This window comes from Enhydra lutris, unplaced genomic scaffold, assembly GCF_002288905.1.
Source record: "Enhydra lutris kenyoni isolate GAN:26980312 unplaced genomic scaffold, ASM228890v2 scaffoldscaffold1, whole genome shotgun sequence".
Taxonomy (NCBI): domain Eukaryota; kingdom Metazoa; phylum Chordata; class Mammalia; order Carnivora; family Mustelidae; genus Enhydra; species Enhydra lutris.
Genome location: NW_019154085.1, coordinates 12,585,944 through 12,604,659, shown reverse-complemented (window position 1 = coordinate 12,604,659; position 18,716 = coordinate 12,585,944). Strand labels below are relative to the sequence as shown.

Genomic DNA, 18,716 nt, shown 5'->3' with positions numbered 1-18,716 from the left:
ATTTAAAATTATTTCAAAATAAAAAGTTATAAAAATTTTATTGGAAAATTGTAATCAACTTTTCTAAGAAATTCCATTTTAATGACACATATACACAATGGAAGGAAGTCTGGAAGGAAGGGAGGGAGAAGTCAGAGAAAGGATGGAAGGGAAACATGGGCTTTGGAAATCCTAAGACAAGCTGTCAATTCGATTACCAGCTTTGTCACTTAGTAGCTGTTTTATGACTGTGTTCATACACTCCGAGCCTCAGTTTCCTGATCTGCAGGGTGGTTATGAGCAGGAAAAGAGACGACATCGGATAAAAACTGCGGCCATGATGGGGCAGGCAGTCAGCGCACCATATAGGGGCTGGGCCTCCCTCTTCACCTCCCTGCTGTACTCTAGACACACACACACACACGCGCGCGCGCACACACACACACACACACACACACACCCCAGCGACAAAGGGAAATGCATGTGTGAATGAAGTGACGGTTCTCAGCTGATTTCTAGACGATTTCTGAAAGGCAAAGGTAGCATTAAACCAGACATGCTCACAAACCTTCTGGGCTGCTTCCCCTCTCCTCATGTTTTTCAGAGAGCTTTACCTTCTAGAATCTGATCAACCCCTTTAAATGCTTCATCAACATTTCCATATTCCAGTTTCCTCTCTGGTTCGAAGAAGGAGCTGTGTTGTATGGCTTCCTGGAAAGGAGAGACAAGTAAGGCTCTGGGCCGGAGACCAGCCCTCTGGCGGCTGCCACCCTCGCTGCGGCGTCATCGGAGTCGGGGCAGCATGTCTCCTGCTCTGGAACCCCCTGCGCCTTCACTCAGCACAGTCCCAGCGACAAGCTAAGAACCAGCCTTCAGAGAGACCCCTCACAGAGCCAGGACAAATGTGCCCATCGAGTCAAAATGGAGGACACTCAGGGAGAACCCCAGCACGGAAGGTGGTCCCGGAATGGAACTAATATTTTCCAGGAAGACTGTACTATTCGCTCCACAACCCACTGTTCAAAGCCAAGGCCACACAGCACATGGGTTTAGAGCTCAGGACTCTGGACCCAGTCAGAATCATGTCCATTCTCTCCACTGACTACCTGTTTGACTGTGGGCCTATTATCTCTTCTCTCTGAGCCCCGTCTATACCACGGAGACACAGGTGGGCACATAGCTCTGATGGAGTTGTGCAGATAAAATGAAATGAGACGGGCAAAGAGCTTACATGGCATACGATAAATGCTCAGTAAATGCTAACTAAATGCATTCCAATGACAAGGATCATGGTGGGCCTGGAGGGCCCATGCTCCTCTTTTGGGAGGACGAGCACAGCATTTGCACAAGGCAATAGAGCATCTGGGACTCCGGCCCCGGAAGCGAGATTCCAGTACAAGCCCAGTCTGGGTACCACAAAGCCACTTACGTGCTGGGTCCCACTGGCTTCTCCTGGGTGCCCAGTGAAGGGAGACAATGCTGGGTACACATCATCAGGGGTGCAGCTACAATCATCTAGGCTGGTTTTCTTAGCTTTCCTAGGAATTTCTCTTGCTGTAATCCCAGTGTCCCCTGGCAAATGTGACATGCCAGCTCTTGCCAGCATTACCTGCCGGGGATTATTGGTCACCCATGAAATCCCAGCCCCAGGCAGTTAGGAATGATCCCAACTCTGGTTTCCTCCGACCACTAGTAGATGTTTAGACCTATAGGGTACCTTCCAGAGCTGTTGTATTGTGACCCTGCCATTGCCTCCATTCAGAAAGTGGGGGGAGCCGGTATCCTTGACAGACGGTTTGCTCATTGTTTCTATTTCTGACTAGCTGTGTGACTGTGTGAGCTGTCTTCCTGTTTCTTCAACAGAATAAAGATAATAACAGTTTTTCTTCACAGGACTGTTGTGAGCTTTTAGGGAGTTAATGCATAAAACCTGCTTTGACCTAAGTGTTAGCTGCGGTCATGTTGTTGACCATGACGACTGATAGATTCTGGTGGGGGGGCATGTTTTTCTGGTCATCAGCCTGATCCCTTGAGCCAAGAGTTTTGAAAGAGTTTTGCCATTTACACTATTAAACACTCTAGAAAGCATATGCTTGGTTAAACCTCAGTGCTAGCAGCAGAAATACATTTATTTTTTTAATGCTATTTAAATTGATAATACAGTTCCTTCTAGAATGAATTTTTTTGTCTTTCTTATTAATCTACAATTCAGATATTCCAGGTTGAAAACAGAAGTTTTATAAATCCTATTTTTTAAAAGTGTAATCTTTTTCCACTTTACTTGCTGCTTGCTTTTTGAGTAACTTTGAGACAATTTCCCAAATAATTCTTGGTCCAAAAAAGTGATTAAAAAAAAACCCTGTAATGTGTGTGGAGCTGGGCATATTTTCCTGCTAAAAATTTTGATTAAATCCACTCTGATCCAGTTGGTTGACCTTGGAGAGCTTGAACTCTGATAAAAATGTGAGTCATTTCTCCTCCACATGTCAAAGTTTGGTGTTTGATGCTGGTATTCTCTGGCAAACAATGGGGGATCTGCCAGATGGAGTGAGGGAGGGCAAGGAGAGTGTGGCCTCTGTTTGCTTGTTTAGAAATTTATTTGACTGGGGCGCCTGGGTGGCTCAGTGGGTTAAAGCCTCTGCCTTCGGCGCAGGTCATGATCTCAGGGTCCTGGGATCGAGCCCCACATCGGGCTCTCTGCTGAGCGGGGAGCCTGTTTCCTCCTCTCTCTCTCTCTCTGCCTGCCTCTCTGCCTGCTTGTGATTTCTCTCTCTGTGTGTCAAATAAATAAGAAATCTTGAAAAAAAAAAAAGAAATTTATTTGACTGGAAGGTCGGGGTGGGGAAGGGAAAACATTCAGCCAACAGGACTGGGCAAAGGACTGTCAACAAAATTTTGATGAAGTAGCATGTAAATAATTTCTTATGAAGTAATTAAGGCATAATTTCTTATTTAGAAGAACCTTGAAAACAAAATGCTGGGGAATGAGCGCATAAAGTAGACAAGTGCAGAGGCAACATCTGACTAGGAAGGGAAGAGAACGTTTGAATCTGAAACTGGCTAGGAAATTTTAGGGAAACTTTGTCACTCCTTGACTCCGGCTTAACTTCTGCATGTTTGTCTTCTTGACGTGATTTTAACTTCATGTTTAAAACACTGACGACACTGTCCATAAACAAACGCTATGCTCCTAGGAATAAGGCAGCACGATAAGAAACACACCAAGGCCAAGTTCTTCTGGAGACACTAATCTGAGCTAAGTCAGTTTCTCATTCTCCGCCACAGGGCACACTAGTCACCTAGAGAACAAGTCATTTATTTCCATTTGAAGATAATGTATTCCCAGAGTCCATGAAGCCTGTCTGTGCGGCATCTAATCTATTCATGCTGCTTTCCCAACTTGCATGCTTTCATTATTCAGTAAATTACAGGAACCAATGAAGTGGATACAGAACACCCTATCATTTCATGGAGATGAGTCTTGTATCTTTGTAAATCTCTAACTCCTTTCTAAAAAACAGAATAGAAAATGCAATACTCCAGTTGGTTTAAGTGGCCAAAATAGCGACAGGCATCATAGGATTCCATTCCTCATACTCATCAGATATGCTCTAACGAATCTAAACATAGTGTCTCCAATATTTGCTTCATAGAGCGTCTTGCTGGTTCCTGCACACCCCCGAGAGAATCAGGGTGCTGGTGAACTCAGGGTCCTGGACACCGCTGGCTGCCCACGCAGGCCCCCTCTCACCTGCCCCCTTCAGTGACCAGATTTCTGCTCACATCTCCATCCCCCCTCCCACCCCCCTGAAGCCCACACACTTCAAAGAAACCTAACTCCTCAGCAGTAACCAACAGGTCCGCCATGCCTCTGGCTAATCATTTGTTCAGAGATGGGTGTGTGGCCCAAGTGGCCTCATAAGGCTGGACCTCAGGGCTCACGCTTGGAATCCTGGGAATCCTGGGACAATGCTGCTCTCTCCCTCCCTGGACACAGACCGGAAACTCCTGCTGCCATCCTGTGACTCCAGGGGAGGGGCTAAGGCCTGGGCTATGGGCAGCAGAGAGGAGAGGCACAGAACCAGGTTCTTTGCTGACACCCACAGTCTAGGGCCAACAAAGCCCCTCTGTGTGGGACACCACTTGGAGTCTGATTTTCTTTCCTGTCACTGTAACCACAAGCATTTTAACGGATCCATCGGTGCTCGTTACCTCGATTGTCAGGATCAGTGGCTGCAAATCTTCGTAGACAAACTTCACTCGCTTGGCTGCTCGCTCTGCCTGAACCTTGGACTCCGCGACCACGGCACAGACAAGCTGGCCCACACAGGACACCTGTGACACAGAGAGACTTCTGTCCCCAGGGAACACAGGTCCCAGGCCCTCTCCTTTCACTCCTTCTCCTCCACCCCCCAGCACAGAGCTAGACACACAGTAACTAGCCCCGTCACATGTGCAGCGCGGCTGTTAACAAGGGCTCTGGTGAGAAAGCACCTTTGTCAGAGCCGGCCTGGCGACCCCACTGTTGGAGGAGGTCACTGACAGGACGGGATCCCGGTGGACCCTGGAGCTTGACCCAGGCAAATGGAGGCTCCTCACTCCTTCCCTGTCTTTAGAATGTACGGTTTCCCCACTAGGAACTGGGGCCTGAGGGAGCAAGGTGTGGTATAGACCATCTGGATGGCACACAGGACTGAACCCAGTTAAGGCCCCTACACGTGTGCACTTTTAGGATTCTGGCAGATGGGTGCCGATGTCTCTCAGTCTCGTGGCTGCCCGAGATAAGACTCGAAAGTTCCCTTTCTTTCTTTCCTTTCCTTTTTTTTTTTTTTTTTTAGATTTATTTATTTTACCGAGAGAGACACAGCAAAAAGAGGGAACACAAGCAGGGGGAATGGGAGAGGGAGAAGCAGGCTTCCTGCTAAGCAGGGAGCCTGATGGGGGCTCGACCCCAGGACCCTGTGACCAATGCCAAAGACAGATGCCTAACGACTGAGCCACCCAGGCCCCAGAAGTTCCCTTTCTTATTAAAACCACTACCTACCAATCTGAAGGGCTCTGCCTCTTTCAGTGGTTTCTTTTTGCCCTGTGTGTAGAGGAACCAACACCCAGGGACTAGGGGAGTTCGGGTCTTTGTGTGGCATCACTGGCAGAAGTGGCTGAGGAGGGGCGGGAGTGACTGTCACATAAAAACTCCAGGTCAGCGCACTGGGGCTGTGGAGGGGTCGAGGAGAGCCAGTCACGTGGCTCGACCTGTGCCTGCCACCATGATCAGGGCCATTCTGAGAGGAAGCTTCTAGAAAGGGAAGACCAGAAGGTCATGGCCCATCTCATCAGAGACAACAGAGGGAGGAAATGAAAGCACAGCTTGCCAGTGAGCAAATGTGTGTCCCAAACGCTGGTGGAGCACAGACTTTTCATGCAGAGACTGAGCCCGTACTAGCCAAGACACAGGCAGGCACAGAGCGTCCCCACCATCGTTCCGCCTGCAAGTGGGGCAGGTGGTCCAAGGAGATCACGCAGGGAGCAGAGCAGAAAGTTGATGGGAATAAAACTAAGGCTCCAGAAAGGTAAAATAAGACTGGAAGAAGTCACTGTGACTGTTCCGTTCTCTCTCGCCTTATACCATGATCACAATTCAAAGGTAATCACTCATTTAAAAATTGACTTTCAACTATTAAGTCTTTCCTACAACAAGCACAAAGTTGCGTTGTCATCAGAAAAAAAATGGTAATAAGAAAGATCTAGCAGGCGTGCGTGCACACACCCCCACAGCCACACCCAGAAGTGTGTCTGCCGCGTGTGGGCGGGTGGGGACAGCGGGCAGTTATATGGCGGATGGTGAAACGCTGGCAACTGTTGGCACCATGGTCGACGGGGCTTCATTGCACTATTCTCTGTTCTTATATACGCTTAGAAGTTCTGCAGTGAAAAGACTGTTTTCAAGGAGTAACTTACAAAAGGGATTAAAGTAACAAAGGCGCTCATGATGGCTCCCCGCTCTGCTCTGCCCGGGTGCCTGGGTTTGCCCCCGTGGCCCCGCACATCCACGTGCCCCCGAGATGCTGGTCATCAACGTCCGCACCCCTCCCGGAGGAAGCACTATCCTGCAGCTCCGAAGGGTTTTGCTTGTTTACTTAACAGTCGGCAAAGGCCACAATCCTGTCTTCTGCCAGCCCTGCCTTGCGAGAGTTTCAACCCCCACTTAACACGCGGTCATCAAGCTTTCATTCATAGCCACTAAACCAGCCAGCGAGAGCTGGAAGTCGGGACTCTGGAAGGAGGAAGCGCTTTGGGGTCGACACCGAACTGAGAAGTCTGCCTTAGACAGAAAACCTGCCCAAAGCCGCCCGTGGTACATTTTCTGAAAACTTAAGATGCAGCAGCCAGATCAGTCTGAATCCTCTGAAACCGTTAAGTGGCAACAGCCGCTGTCATGTTCCTCCACCTGCTGCGTGGGAAGCAGTGTGCGGAGCCTGCCAATGACTCAGACTCAGGGTCTCACTCAGGGGCTTTTACTAGGCAGGGGGGATACATAAGACAAAGGAGCAAGTAAGTAAGCTTAATACGAAGTAGGAAGTGCATTAAAGGTCCACTTCACCTTCTCCTCTGGACTTTATGCTCTGTGAGGGTAAGGACCACTTGGGTCTTACTCGGCTAGTGGCCAGCCACATTAGGTGCTCACTTAAAGACCCTGGTGGAACACAGTACTGTATACATGACTGAGCTGGACTGAGTTTAGAGAGGGGGACAGAATTCTCATATTAAAAGCTAAGAAAAGGGGCACTTGGGTGGCCCCGTCAGTTAAGTGTCTGACCCTTGATTTTGGCTCAGGTCATGAGCTCAGGGCCATGAGATCTAGTCCCACATCCAGCTCCATGCTGGGTGTGGAGTCTGCCTAGGATTCATCTCTTTTCTCTCTCCCTCTGGCCCTCCCCTTCTAGTAGTAAGATTACTACTAGAAAATAGGAAAACACCAAGTATCTTTTATAGAACTAGTCAACTTCTTATGTGGAAAATAAATATATTTGAATTCATTCACCATTAGAATAATGGTGTTTTAAGGAATTACTGGAATCCTTTATGATGTGCCAAATTTGATGCCATCTTTAAGAACATTAACCGAGGAAATTATTTTTGAAACAGAAAGCAAAGATGCCATACCTCCTCTGTCCTCAGAAGTTCCTCCGGTTTGGTTAAAATGGAGAAGGAGTTTACACCATGAAGATGTTCCTCAGTCACAATGTCCACCACGCCAGGCAGGCTGAGAGCTTCTGACAGATCAATAGACCTAGATCAGAGCACACAGAGCAGGTCCTCAGAGAAGCCCCAGCCCGAAGACCACGGCGAACAAGCTTAACTGGAGACTAAGACGTCTGAGTGGTAAGGTACATCCAACTCTGATAGTTCTCAGACGACTGGGAACAAATTCCCCAGACATTGAAGCTATTACTTGAACTTGAATGAATTCAAGTTCAATGCAGGGGTTGGGGGTACTGATCCCCTACACAGTTGAAAAATCCGCATATAAACTTTATTCCTCCAAAACTTAACTACTAATAGCCTACTGTTGACCAGAAGCCTCGTTAATAACATCAACAGTGAAAGAACACATATTTGCACATTATATATATTATATACCGTATTTTTACAATAAAGTAAGCTAGAGAAAAGAAAATATTTTCATAATACTAGCATTTAAAAAAAAAAACCCCGGGACGCCTGGGTGGCTCAGTTGGTTAGGCAGCTGCCTTCGGCTCAGGTCATGATCCCAGCGTCCTGGGATCGAGTCCCACATCGGGCTCCTTGCTCATCAGGGAGCCTGCTTCTCCCTCTGCCTCTGCCTGCCATTCTGTCTGCCTGTGCTTGCTCTCTCTCCCTCTCTCTCTCTCTGACAAATAAATAAATAAATAAATAAATCTTAAAAAAAAAAAAAAAACCCACATATAAGTGGACCTGCATAGTTCAAACCCGTGTTGTTCAAGGGGCAACTGTGCATGGAGGGACAGATTGTATTAAGTCCTACATTTTGATCTGACTTCCCTCTCAATCTGCACTGGATATTGCCAATAAATAGCCCATCCTCTCTGTACCATTACTTACCACTTACGTGACTTAGATGAAAGGCAATCATATTGTCTAATTAAGACTTTATCACTTACACAATCTTAGCATGAGCTCTTGAACTTGTTACAAAAGACAAGAAAAGCTCCTGGTCCACGGTAGGCATGTCGTCACAGTAGATGGCTTCACCCGTGGCATGCTTAATACCAGACAGGTGCATGATGGGATGGCCAATTGGGTCTTGAGGGAGCTGCTTAGAGTCTACACTCTGTTTAATCAAAAACCAACATATCATTTTTTAAATCATTTTTATAATATTATGCACATCTCCCATAAGAGGGTAGCTATATAATTTACATCCAAACCAGAACAATTTTGACAGTGAAAGTTGTCATTGTTAATAATAACACGAGGACAAGAAGCCTGTTTCAGTAATACAGTAGGCAAACTGGGATGCATGGTCATGAAATTGTTCTAATTTTTTTCCCTACTTTTTCTGAATATAGAACACAAGTATCTCTAATACAACTTCCATTTATGCGAGTAAATGAATATAAATATTTCTTTCTAAAAATGTAAAATTATATCATCTTGTTAATGCTCCCATATTTCTTTCAATTTTTTTTTAAAGATTTTATTTATTTATTTGACAGAGATCACAAGTAGACAGAGAGGCAGGCAGAGAGAGAGGGAAGCAGGCTCCCTGCTGAGCAGAGAGCCTGATGTGGGACTTGATCCCAGGACCCTGAGATCATGACCTGAGCCAAAGGCAGAGGCTTAACCCACTGAGCCACCCAGGCGCCCCCTTTCAATTTTATTACCAAAATTATTTTACTGTGGTATCTAAGCAACGGCATACATAATGTTTTTCAGAAGGGCATGATGGTATCATGACTATGTTTCATAAAATACGGAGGGCATGCTGTCCACAAGAAGAGCCCTTCTTTTCCTATTCCAAATGAGGAAGTTAAGAAGTAATTGTTAAAATTTGTAACTTAGACAATCCTGATAAAGAATGAAGACAAAGGGACCTGCATTTTGAAGAATGATTTACTAATGTTACTCTTTCTTGGAGACCCATGGAATAAAATGTCTTGTTACCGGTTCTCTAAGTACCTTAAATATGTTTCATGAACCAAACAGACATTAAGAAACATGATGTCTTCCCCAGTATTTCAAGTAGGAGGGAGTTGTTAGCTTTCCTGGTTGGTTGGTTATTGGGAGAAGGAGAACTGGACATATGAAGAGAGAGGGGTTAAGGGGCAGGACAGAGACCAAGCTCAGAGCCTCACATGAAGGCTACGGCTGCTAAGGGGCTGGTGATGGGAACGTGGGTGGTGGAAATTCCAGGACGAAGATACTGAAATGGACACTTGTCCGATGCTCTCTGCTGTTCATGGGACTCACGAAGAGTGGTCCTGGTTCACTGTCAACCTACTTGAGGGACCCAAAAATTAAAACTTTGGCCTGAGATAGATTGGAGGCTGTCCAGGCAGGGGACAGGCCTAGAATAACAAGAGGGTGAAGGAGAGTGGCACTTGTAATTTGAAAACATGTTCAACATTTCTATTGGTTATATGGAAAAAATAAAAACTTACTCTCTTCATAATATCAAAGACAGTAAAATGTCAGCCAAATGTTGACTGACAATTACATGCGGAAAGTAGAGTGATTTCTAAAGTTGACTTGGCACATGACACGTGTGGGATGCTATGAACTTACTCCTGGCTCACACAAAATTTACTGTTTCACAGTAAAATGTACACTTACCGATAGGCATTTTTTTGTTTTAGTGTCCATATTTGTTTCATTTAAATGTAAATTTCAATTTTGTAGTTACTAGAACATAATGCACAACTAGAAAGCAGAAGATTTTGAAGAAAGACAATTTAGGACTTGACCCAGGCACCATTAAATAAAGATAGACATTAGGCCATGAATATAGGCAAAGAGGGAAACTGAGAGGAAATTTTACATGTGGGGGTTCAGGCATGGAAGGGGATCTGAGGCAGCTCCCACAGACCAGCCCCAGAGACACAGCTCATCGCTCTGTCCTCAGGGACCAAGTGCTCTCGTCAGACCTTTGGTCTCTCTCCTTTGAGAAGCTGATCAAGAGAAAAATAAATGTTCTGAGGGCTCTCCCTCAAGTATGGTTTTTTGTGTTCTAGATCGTAAGGGTCAACTCGCTCTGTAAATACCCCAACCTGCTGTACTAGGATTCTGGGGGGGGGGGGGCTTGCAACTTGAACACTTGAGTGAAAAATCACCCACTTTAAAAAAATCCTAACATTTTTTTCCATTATGAAGAGCAAAATTCCAGGTAATTCATAAGCTTAAATATTAAGGAAACACATCCTCAAGTACCTGTGGAGGCTCTGGGAGTTTTCTATTTTCTATGACATAATACTTTTTCTTGTCAATAATGAAACACATGATAGCACTGGGGGGAAAAAACAACAACAACAAAACCTTTTGAAACCCTGCTGTGTGAGGCCGGCAAAAAGACTGAAGAAAAAATCCCAAAATACATCTTTTTCCTAGTCTATAATAAAAAATGCAGTCGATTGTTTTAGCCGAAGATACAACACTCTTTTTTTTTTTTTTTTTTGGTAGTTCGTTGGGGTGAATCTACCAGTGAAAGAGGCTATACCCGACTCGTTACTTCTGCTTGTTATGTGGCTGAAGGGACCACAGAGGAATGAATTTGTCTCTTCAAACTGGTGATCTCCTGAAGCGCAAATGAACTGATTTGGGGAAAGATGTTTGTCACGAATGCTAGAGATGCTCGAGCAAGGCAAATATCTGTGTGTATAAAAAAACCACAGGAAAACAAAAAGAAAACTCATCTGTGTGGGAAATGAACTACTTCCAAAACTTGGCCTTGCGATCTATAATAACAAGCTCCCTTTTACGACCATCCGCTGTGTGAGAACTGTCACTTCTCTTTGGGTGGTTTGAATGCCCGTTAATGTGCTGTTGTTCCTTTCTGAGGTTTATTCCACTGTCAAGGTAACATTACGGTATTTATAAGCTGAAGGTTGCAGCTTCCATATTTTGCAGAACATTAGGAAAGATGACAGCTTTTTAAAACTTTCAATATCATCACTTTCAATGGGTTTTGGTGTCCTTGAATTTTTGAACATCCTGAACCTAAAACCTTAAGAGAGATGGAGCAACGGCAACATTCCTTATGACATACTGTCAGCTTTTACAACTAAATCCAACAATAGAGTCAATGAACTGATGCTTTCAAAAGCCTCGTCATGTTCTTGACTTAATGAAATTCTCAAGGTAAAGTTTCTTGATAATAATTTTAAGGAAAACCACATCCAATCTTATCCAGTTTACCAACAGGGTGACTTTGGGCGGTATTTTTACAATGTTGTGGTGGAAAACTCCATTTGAAAGTCGTGAGGAATTCTGTTTTAATAGTCAGCTTTCATTAGGAGAGCTTGAATAGCTCTTAGAATTTAGTTTGATTCAACTCTAAATGTAACTCACAGAAAAGATACCCGAAGAATAGAGACTGGGGAAGCAAACATTTTTTTTTAATTTAAATTCAATTAGCCAACACGTAGTACATCATTAGTCTCAGATGTCGTGTTCAACAATGTATCCATTGTGTATAGAATTGCTCATTCAAAAACAAAGTAAACCAGTAACTTTGTATAAAAAAAAAAAAAAAACCATGACTGCATTTTCACCAACCTCCAAGGGCTGTGTTTTCTGTTCCTCTATAAATGAAATCAAAGCAGCCACCGGCCTTGACACAGAATTTGACTTTGGTTGTGCTCCGGCTTCCACAACGCCAAAGGCAGAAAGTGTGTGGCAAGCTAGCCACAGCTCATGCCTATCAGTGGTTCAAGGCCACAGAGCAAAACACACGAACTTCAAGACCAAAACAGGCATTTTTTAGAAAACTGCCATGGCTAGTTCTATCTTCTATCAAAATTTGTCACTGAGTTTGAAATTGTAATTAACATTGGAGAAGCCCGAGTTCACCAGAAGGGGAGCTAGAGCTTAGAAAGCTTGAGAATCACTGTGAGGGGAGTGGGGTGTCCAGGTGAAGGAATTACAGGCCAGGCCTTTGATTTAAAAAAAAAAAAAAGAAAGAAAAAAAAGCCACCCACCTGGTACTTTAAGGTACTGGAGTGATGTCTGGAATGAAGGTCTTCTAAGGCACTTGCATCCTTGTCTGCAAGGCTAGGATAGTGAACAGGATCCTGAAGGGCGGAACCATAGCAGAGATTTAAAATAGGCCGGAAGAGTCTTAGAAGGGAGGTTACCATGGTTCTTGACGAGCAGCTCAACTGGGAAGTCTACCATTCAGCAAGTGCTTGCTCTGCGCAGAACCCTGGGGGTAGCCACAGCTCTCTGACCACCAGGACACATGTTCTAGAAGGCCCATACATACTACTACACATCATGAAGCGCCAACTGAATACAGACGACTGACCTCCAACGTCTTTAGGTTTCTTAGGATCCTCTCACACGCTTGCCTAAATGACCTGAGGACTTACAAACTAATAAAACGGGAAGACAGGAGCTAAGTAAATAAAATGGGAAGGAAGGGAATACTCAAGCTGGGAAAAGGTGAGAGCCAAAGCGAAGGAATGTCAGCTCTGTGTTGAACCACCTCGCCAGCGGGAGAGGAAGGAAGCCACAGACGGCTCTCTGCCTGCCACAGCCCCACAGGAGCAAGGGGCTCAGAGCCCTAGGAGGGACACCTCTGAGAACTGAGAGGAATGGATCACTGCGTCCTTATATGAGACTTTAAACAGTACACCTGATGGTTAGTTTTTACAATTAAAATTTTTTAATGTAAAATTAAAGCCAACAAAGGCCACTATTTTTAATAATAGAGCAATATTGATAGAGGAGGTTGAATGGAAAGCATGAGACTACAAGGTAGATGCTTTAAGTGATATCACTTGATTCACCCAAGAAATTGTATTAGTTTGCTATTAACTGGAAGAGTCTACAGTTGGCTTTATTTTTCCTCTTTTGTTTGCCTGGTGAGTGTGTCACTTAGACATTGTCAGTCTTCCATTCTCAGACACTGGATATAACCCTCTGGTTCTTTTTTTTTTTTTTTAAGATTTTATTTATTTATTTGTCAGAGAGAGAGAGGGAGAGAGAGCAAGCACAGGCAGATAGAATGGCAGGCAGAGGCAGAGGGAGAAGCAGGCTCCCTGATGAGCAAGGAGCCCGATGTGGGACTCGATCCCAGGACGCTGGGATCATGACCTGAGCCGAAGGCAGCTGCTTAACCAACTGAGCCACCCAGGCGTCCCTAACCCTCTGGTTCTTAGTTGACTCCTTCTAAAATGAAAAAATACTCTCAGAAGCAGTATTAAGAGAAAATTTTGTGACTCTTATTAAAGTGATCATACTAAGTTCTACACCACATGAAGAATGTTCTTGGCTCCTAGTCTAGTTGGATCAGCTGGATGTAGCATGGGATTAATGAGGCCAGTATGCTTCAAGTTCCTTTTGGGTCTAGAAAATTTATTCAGAGAAATCCTTTTAGTTGTGTCCTCCAGAATCAACAACCTTGTAACTGTTCGGCACAAGGGAGACCAGGCAAAAGAATGCCTGGGTGATACTACTATTACCAAGACGACTACAAGGCAGTCTTCCCATGCTCCTCAGAAGCACTAGGGACCCACTGAGCCCTTTTCCTGTGAGGACCCATTTCACCATAACCTTGTGGAGTGGCTGCTATCATTGTCTTATAGGTGAGAGAAATGAAGCTGAATCCAGAAAAGAGAGTCAAATGCACGAAGGTGACCCTTAATGAGTGGGAGAGATGCTCTGCTGAGGGGAAAATATATTCAACTCATGAACGAGCTTTCTGCACGCCTCCTAGACCAACAACAGTCAGAAACATGATGGCTGAGTAGTGTTAAACACAGGCCTGCCCAACTCCGCTCTCCTTGCAAATCTTCTTCAAGTACACCAGCCATCAACGGCCAGCCCAGAGGATGCCCAGCAAGGCCAAGGGTTTTAATTTGAGTTGTGTCCCCCCATTCCATAGCTGTTCCCCATGGGGTTGTTTCCTCTACTTTGGGCATCACAGCAGCCCTCAGTGCTGGGAAAGCTAACATGCGGTCAGTTCCATTTACCATCCCCTTCAGAAACTGCGACACTTCCAGGTAGAACTTGAAGAGGAAGCTGATGATGAGGGTCCTCTTGAACTCCACCCTCCCGCCCGGAGCTGAGCCTGGAAGGGTAACTTCGTCCAGAACCAGCCTGCAAGCCGCGTCCAACATCTCTTCATTCCAGGGCCTATGGGAACCAAAGAGAAGACACCTAGCTGACAACACTCATCACATCACAGGCTCAGCTCCTGTGTGAGACAAATAATGACAGTGGGATGCGGGGAATAAGAGGACAAGCTCCACAGCTGGCCAGCCCACAGTCCTTCACTCTCAAGGTGTCTGGCCCAGGCCCACCCCTTCCTCACTGGTAAGAGGAGAATGAGAGTAGAACTCACCTCCTGGAATGGTCATGAGAAAGAAATGACAGCTTGTGTTAAGTCCTTCGCTCAGCAGTAACTGACCCCTATATCACTAGAATGTTCACTGCATGCCTGGTCCTGTTGTAAGCACCTTGTTTGTAGTCACTCATTTAATCCTATGAGGTGGGGATCATTACTACCCTTTGACGGATAAGGAAAGACACTGAGGCTCAGTAAGCTGACTGAGATCACAGAGTTCATTGGGGTTGACTGAGTTCATACTTTTAACCATTCTTCTTTGTTGGTAACCATTCTACTTTTGAAATGGTAACTGATAACCTAGTCAATGCTCCAGAAATATCAGCTATCAGTATTATCTAGAGAAACAAAAATCATGTAAGCAAATGACTTTAGCCATTTATTATAAAACAAACTCCAAAGAGTCTATTTTTTTTTTAATCATGGTAAATTATTCTCTCATGGTAGAAAATGAGTATTTTCTTATTTTGCTTACTGGTCTTAGTACTGGGAGATGGGTTCTCTCTTTCCTTCTCCCTCTCCCTGCCCCCTGTCTGTCTATCTGTCTCTCTCACACACCCCCACCCCCACACATGCACACACGCATGCAGACTACATGATGCCCACTTCAGAATTCACTATAATCAAAACACCTGAAATAATCATGAAATCTTACTGGAATTCCATGCCATTAAATAGGAAGGTAGTAAGCCTTTTTCTTCTCATAACCATGTGTCACCACGCAAAGACCTGGAATATAAAGACAGGATGCCATACCTTCCGATGAGTTTCTGGCAGGAATTCTTTGCACAGACAGTGGTTGGACCAACACCTCCATACGAGATGCATAACTCTCGGATGATGCCATCTCCTTCTCCAAAAAAGACTCTCATTCCGGAATTGACTATGGCAAGCGCATTCTGTTGGCGCTGGGCTTGTCGGAAGCCTGACACAAATTCCCACTGAAGGCAAAAGGTAAGCAGCACATGTAGAACTACTGTGAGTGATAACAATACACTAAACGGTTTATGTGCACCGCCTCACAGGCCCTTGTCACACTCTGTTGTGGGCCGCGCTGTGTCCCCCAAAACTGATATATTAAAGTCCTAACCCCCAGGACTTCCGAATATGACAGTATTTAGAGATACGGTCTTTAAAGAGGTATTCAGATTAAAATGAGTTAATTAGCGTGGGCTCTCAGCTAATGTGGTGGCGTCCTCATAAGAGTTAATTTGGACATAAACAGAGGGAAAACCATGTGAAGCCATAGGGAGAAGATGGTCATCTATGAGCCAAGGATAGAAGCCTTTGAAGAAACCAATCTTGCTGACATCTTGATATCAGGCTTCTAGCCTTCGGAATTGTGAGAAAATAAAGTTCTATTGGTTAAGCCACTCAGCCTATGGTTCCTTATGACGGCAGCCCTAGCAAACTAGTACGCCCTTCAAGGCAGGCATGATTATTCCCATTTTACAGATGACAGATCTAAGCCTCAGCCTGATTCGGTGGTAAGTTCAGGTCACAGGTCCTGAAACCAGGATTCAGTCTTGAGTCTGAATTCACTTAGAGTCCAAAGTCCCTCTTTGTGCTAAGTTCTGTTGGCAATGTATTTTTTTTTCAGCCTCTTTTAAACCCCAAGATATAGGTAGAGCGTATTTTCAAGTCTTCTTTAGGGAAAAGCCTTAGGGATCAAAGAATTGATAAAGATCTATAGGGAGTAACTTTAGAGTTTGGGTTAGGTGGAGAAAGAGAGAGAGAGAGAGAGAATGATAGAGACAGGGTCTCAGGAGACAAAGGTCTCCTGATTCTGGGAATGATCGGGGAGTACATAACACAAGTAAAAGGTGACTACTCACGAGTACTTAATCTTCCCTGTAAATAGTCAACACCTTTTCTTAACTCACCTATGTTGGAATTAACAAGCTGCAGACTCATGGTAAAAGCAGGAGACTGAAAGAAGGTTCTCACCTTCCTTGAGTGGGGTATGTTCACTGAGATCAGGATCTCTTCAGGCTGCAGATCTGCACTGGGGCACCTTCTGAGAAACTCCTCGTTTAAAGGAACCTGTCGTTGTCCTTCTGTGGAAAGAAATGACACTTTCCCTGGAATCTGTTCTGTTAAACAATAAAACTTTGGAAATAATTCTACCAAATAATCTGATGAAACTCGCTGTTTGGGAAAGGAAGTGTTCTTTCTATGCTTGGCAAATCTTTCTCCTACAATGGCATCTTGTATTTCTTCCAGACTAGGTCCCACCTGTTTTGTTGTTGTTGTTTTTGTTTGCTTGTTTGCTTGCTTATAAATGAAAATATCTAGCAAAGTGGCCCAGAGGCCACACAGAACAGGACATGAACAGTCTTCTTCCCAGACAGCAAAATTCATTTTGAGTTTTGTAAGCAGGCTGCAGATATTAATATCCCTCTTCATATTCTGATCAAGTCACTCAACAAACACGTATTGTTTATAACCAGGAAACTACAAGATTCAGGAGCGAATAAATAAATTTATTTTAAGGAATGTGTACTAGTGAGGTGCTGCCTTATTTTTTTTAATCTCTTTTTCCAGCACCCAAGGAATTTCTATTCTTCAATCTATACACTGGGGGAGGAACCACTTAAAGCTATAAGGTAGTAGGACTTTAGGATGGAAGCTAAGAAGCTTTTGATATTTACATTCACATCACAAGACGTGTTTCTCATCATACGATTGTTTTAAAGGGATGTTACTTAAATATACAACTCTGAATACTAACCTTCCTCCTTAAGATAGTTTTGTAGGTATTTTGTAAGGTAATTTTGTAGGTATTTTGTAGGTATTTGTAAGATTGTAGGTACCGTAAGATAATTTTGTAGGTATTGTAGGTAATAATGCAGGTAATAGAAGGCTAGTCCATATTTTTAAATGAAAATAAAAACAGACTTATAAGGGACCAATTAGCAATAACTATTAACCAAGTTGAAATAAGAGAAATCTACTAAAAGCCCTGGACTTTGTTTCAAAAACAAAACTCATATAAAATAGAATGGAGCCCCGCCATTTTCAATAAAAAAAGGTCTGTAGGCTTCCATCAATGAACAACGAAGTTTGAGCACACAAGATGACAGGGGTGCCATAACACCCCTGTAACACCTGGAGAAAGTCTTCGACAAAGGGGCTCAGTAATTCTCAGCCACTATAGTTCTCTCTACTACTCAGGTCACAATAGGACACTAACCAATACAAGCATGGTCAATGTCGGGTGACCAGTACAGGAAAAGACCTAGCATTGCGGCCTCAAAAAGAAAGTGATGAGGACAGCGGAAGTGTAGGGAATTAGGAATAGACTGGCCAAATTTCCAGCATTCAGAAAGGTGGGGAGAATTATTAATATTACAAAGAATAGTCATTTTCAAAACTGGACCTCCTGCCTCCCCAGAGAGAAAAGCGGGTAAGAGGAGAAGGATTAATAATTTCCAAGAAGGAGCTGTCACTTACTTTTTGATAGCAAGTTGAGGGTACAGTTGCCCACGGCCAGGAGGGGATTCAGATCTGAATCTAGGTGCCTGCTCACGATATGGCCCCCTAAAGACTTTTAAAAATAATGGAATTATTTTCAATACCTGTTACAGAATTATAAAAACACAGGTGATAAAGTAAGGAGTAAGCAAGGTTTTGGAGAATTACTATATTTTGTCTGTTTAAATGAACAAAAAATGTCATGACTTGCCAGAGACAGTCACCCGAGACATGTATGCCAGAGTTTACCATCATCGAATACATACGGCCATGTTCCTGATCTGAGATCCAGCCAGAGTTCGCAAATGCTTCAAGAGAGCTTGGTACATCCGTGTCTTCTCCTCTGGGAGGTTCTGGATTACTTCACCCAAGATGTACTTCACCTGAGTCAGGCTGAGGCCAGCACCTAAGGTCAGCTCTGATATGAAATCATTTATAAATAATGTGGTGTGATCACTGCTGACCTGGAAATGTCATTAGACCAAAGTTGCAGACAGGGGATCTTTTTCCCAATACTTGCTGCCCTGCTTATTGATGGTAGTGGTGGTGGTGGTGAAGGAGGTGGTGGTGGAGATCAGGGAGGTGATGGTGGTGGTGGAGGAGGTGATGGTGGTGGTGGTGGAGATCAGGGAGGTGATGGTGGTGGTGGAGGAGGTGATGGTGGTGGTGGTGGAGATCAGGGAGGTGATGGTGGTGGTGG

The 18,716-nt window shown here is 44.4% G+C and overlaps 1 protein-coding gene across 1 annotated transcript in view; it reads right to left on the bottom strand.

The window, feature by feature from the left end:
* LOC111153602 (aldehyde oxidase) overlaps positions 1–18,716 on the bottom strand; it is a 77,430-nt gene that overhangs the window by 29,291 nt on the left and 29,423 nt on the right. The window contains exons 11-20 of the mRNA XM_022512769.1: positions 18,283–18,434; positions 17,996–18,089; positions 16,490–16,599; positions 15,299–15,483; positions 14,169–14,331; positions 12,174–12,266; positions 8,142–8,311; positions 7,144–7,270; positions 4,192–4,314; positions 594–690 (exon numbers count right to left, since the gene is read on the bottom strand). Coding sequence (XP_022368477.1) covers positions 594–690; positions 4,192–4,314; positions 7,144–7,270; positions 8,142–8,311; positions 12,174–12,266; positions 14,169–14,331; positions 15,299–15,483; positions 16,490–16,599; positions 17,996–18,089; positions 18,283–18,434 — 1,314 coding nt within the window. The remainder of the gene's footprint in view (positions 1–593; positions 691–4,191; positions 4,315–7,143; positions 7,271–8,141; positions 8,312–12,173; positions 12,267–14,168; positions 14,332–15,298; positions 15,484–16,489; positions 16,600–17,995; positions 18,090–18,282; positions 18,435–18,716) is intronic.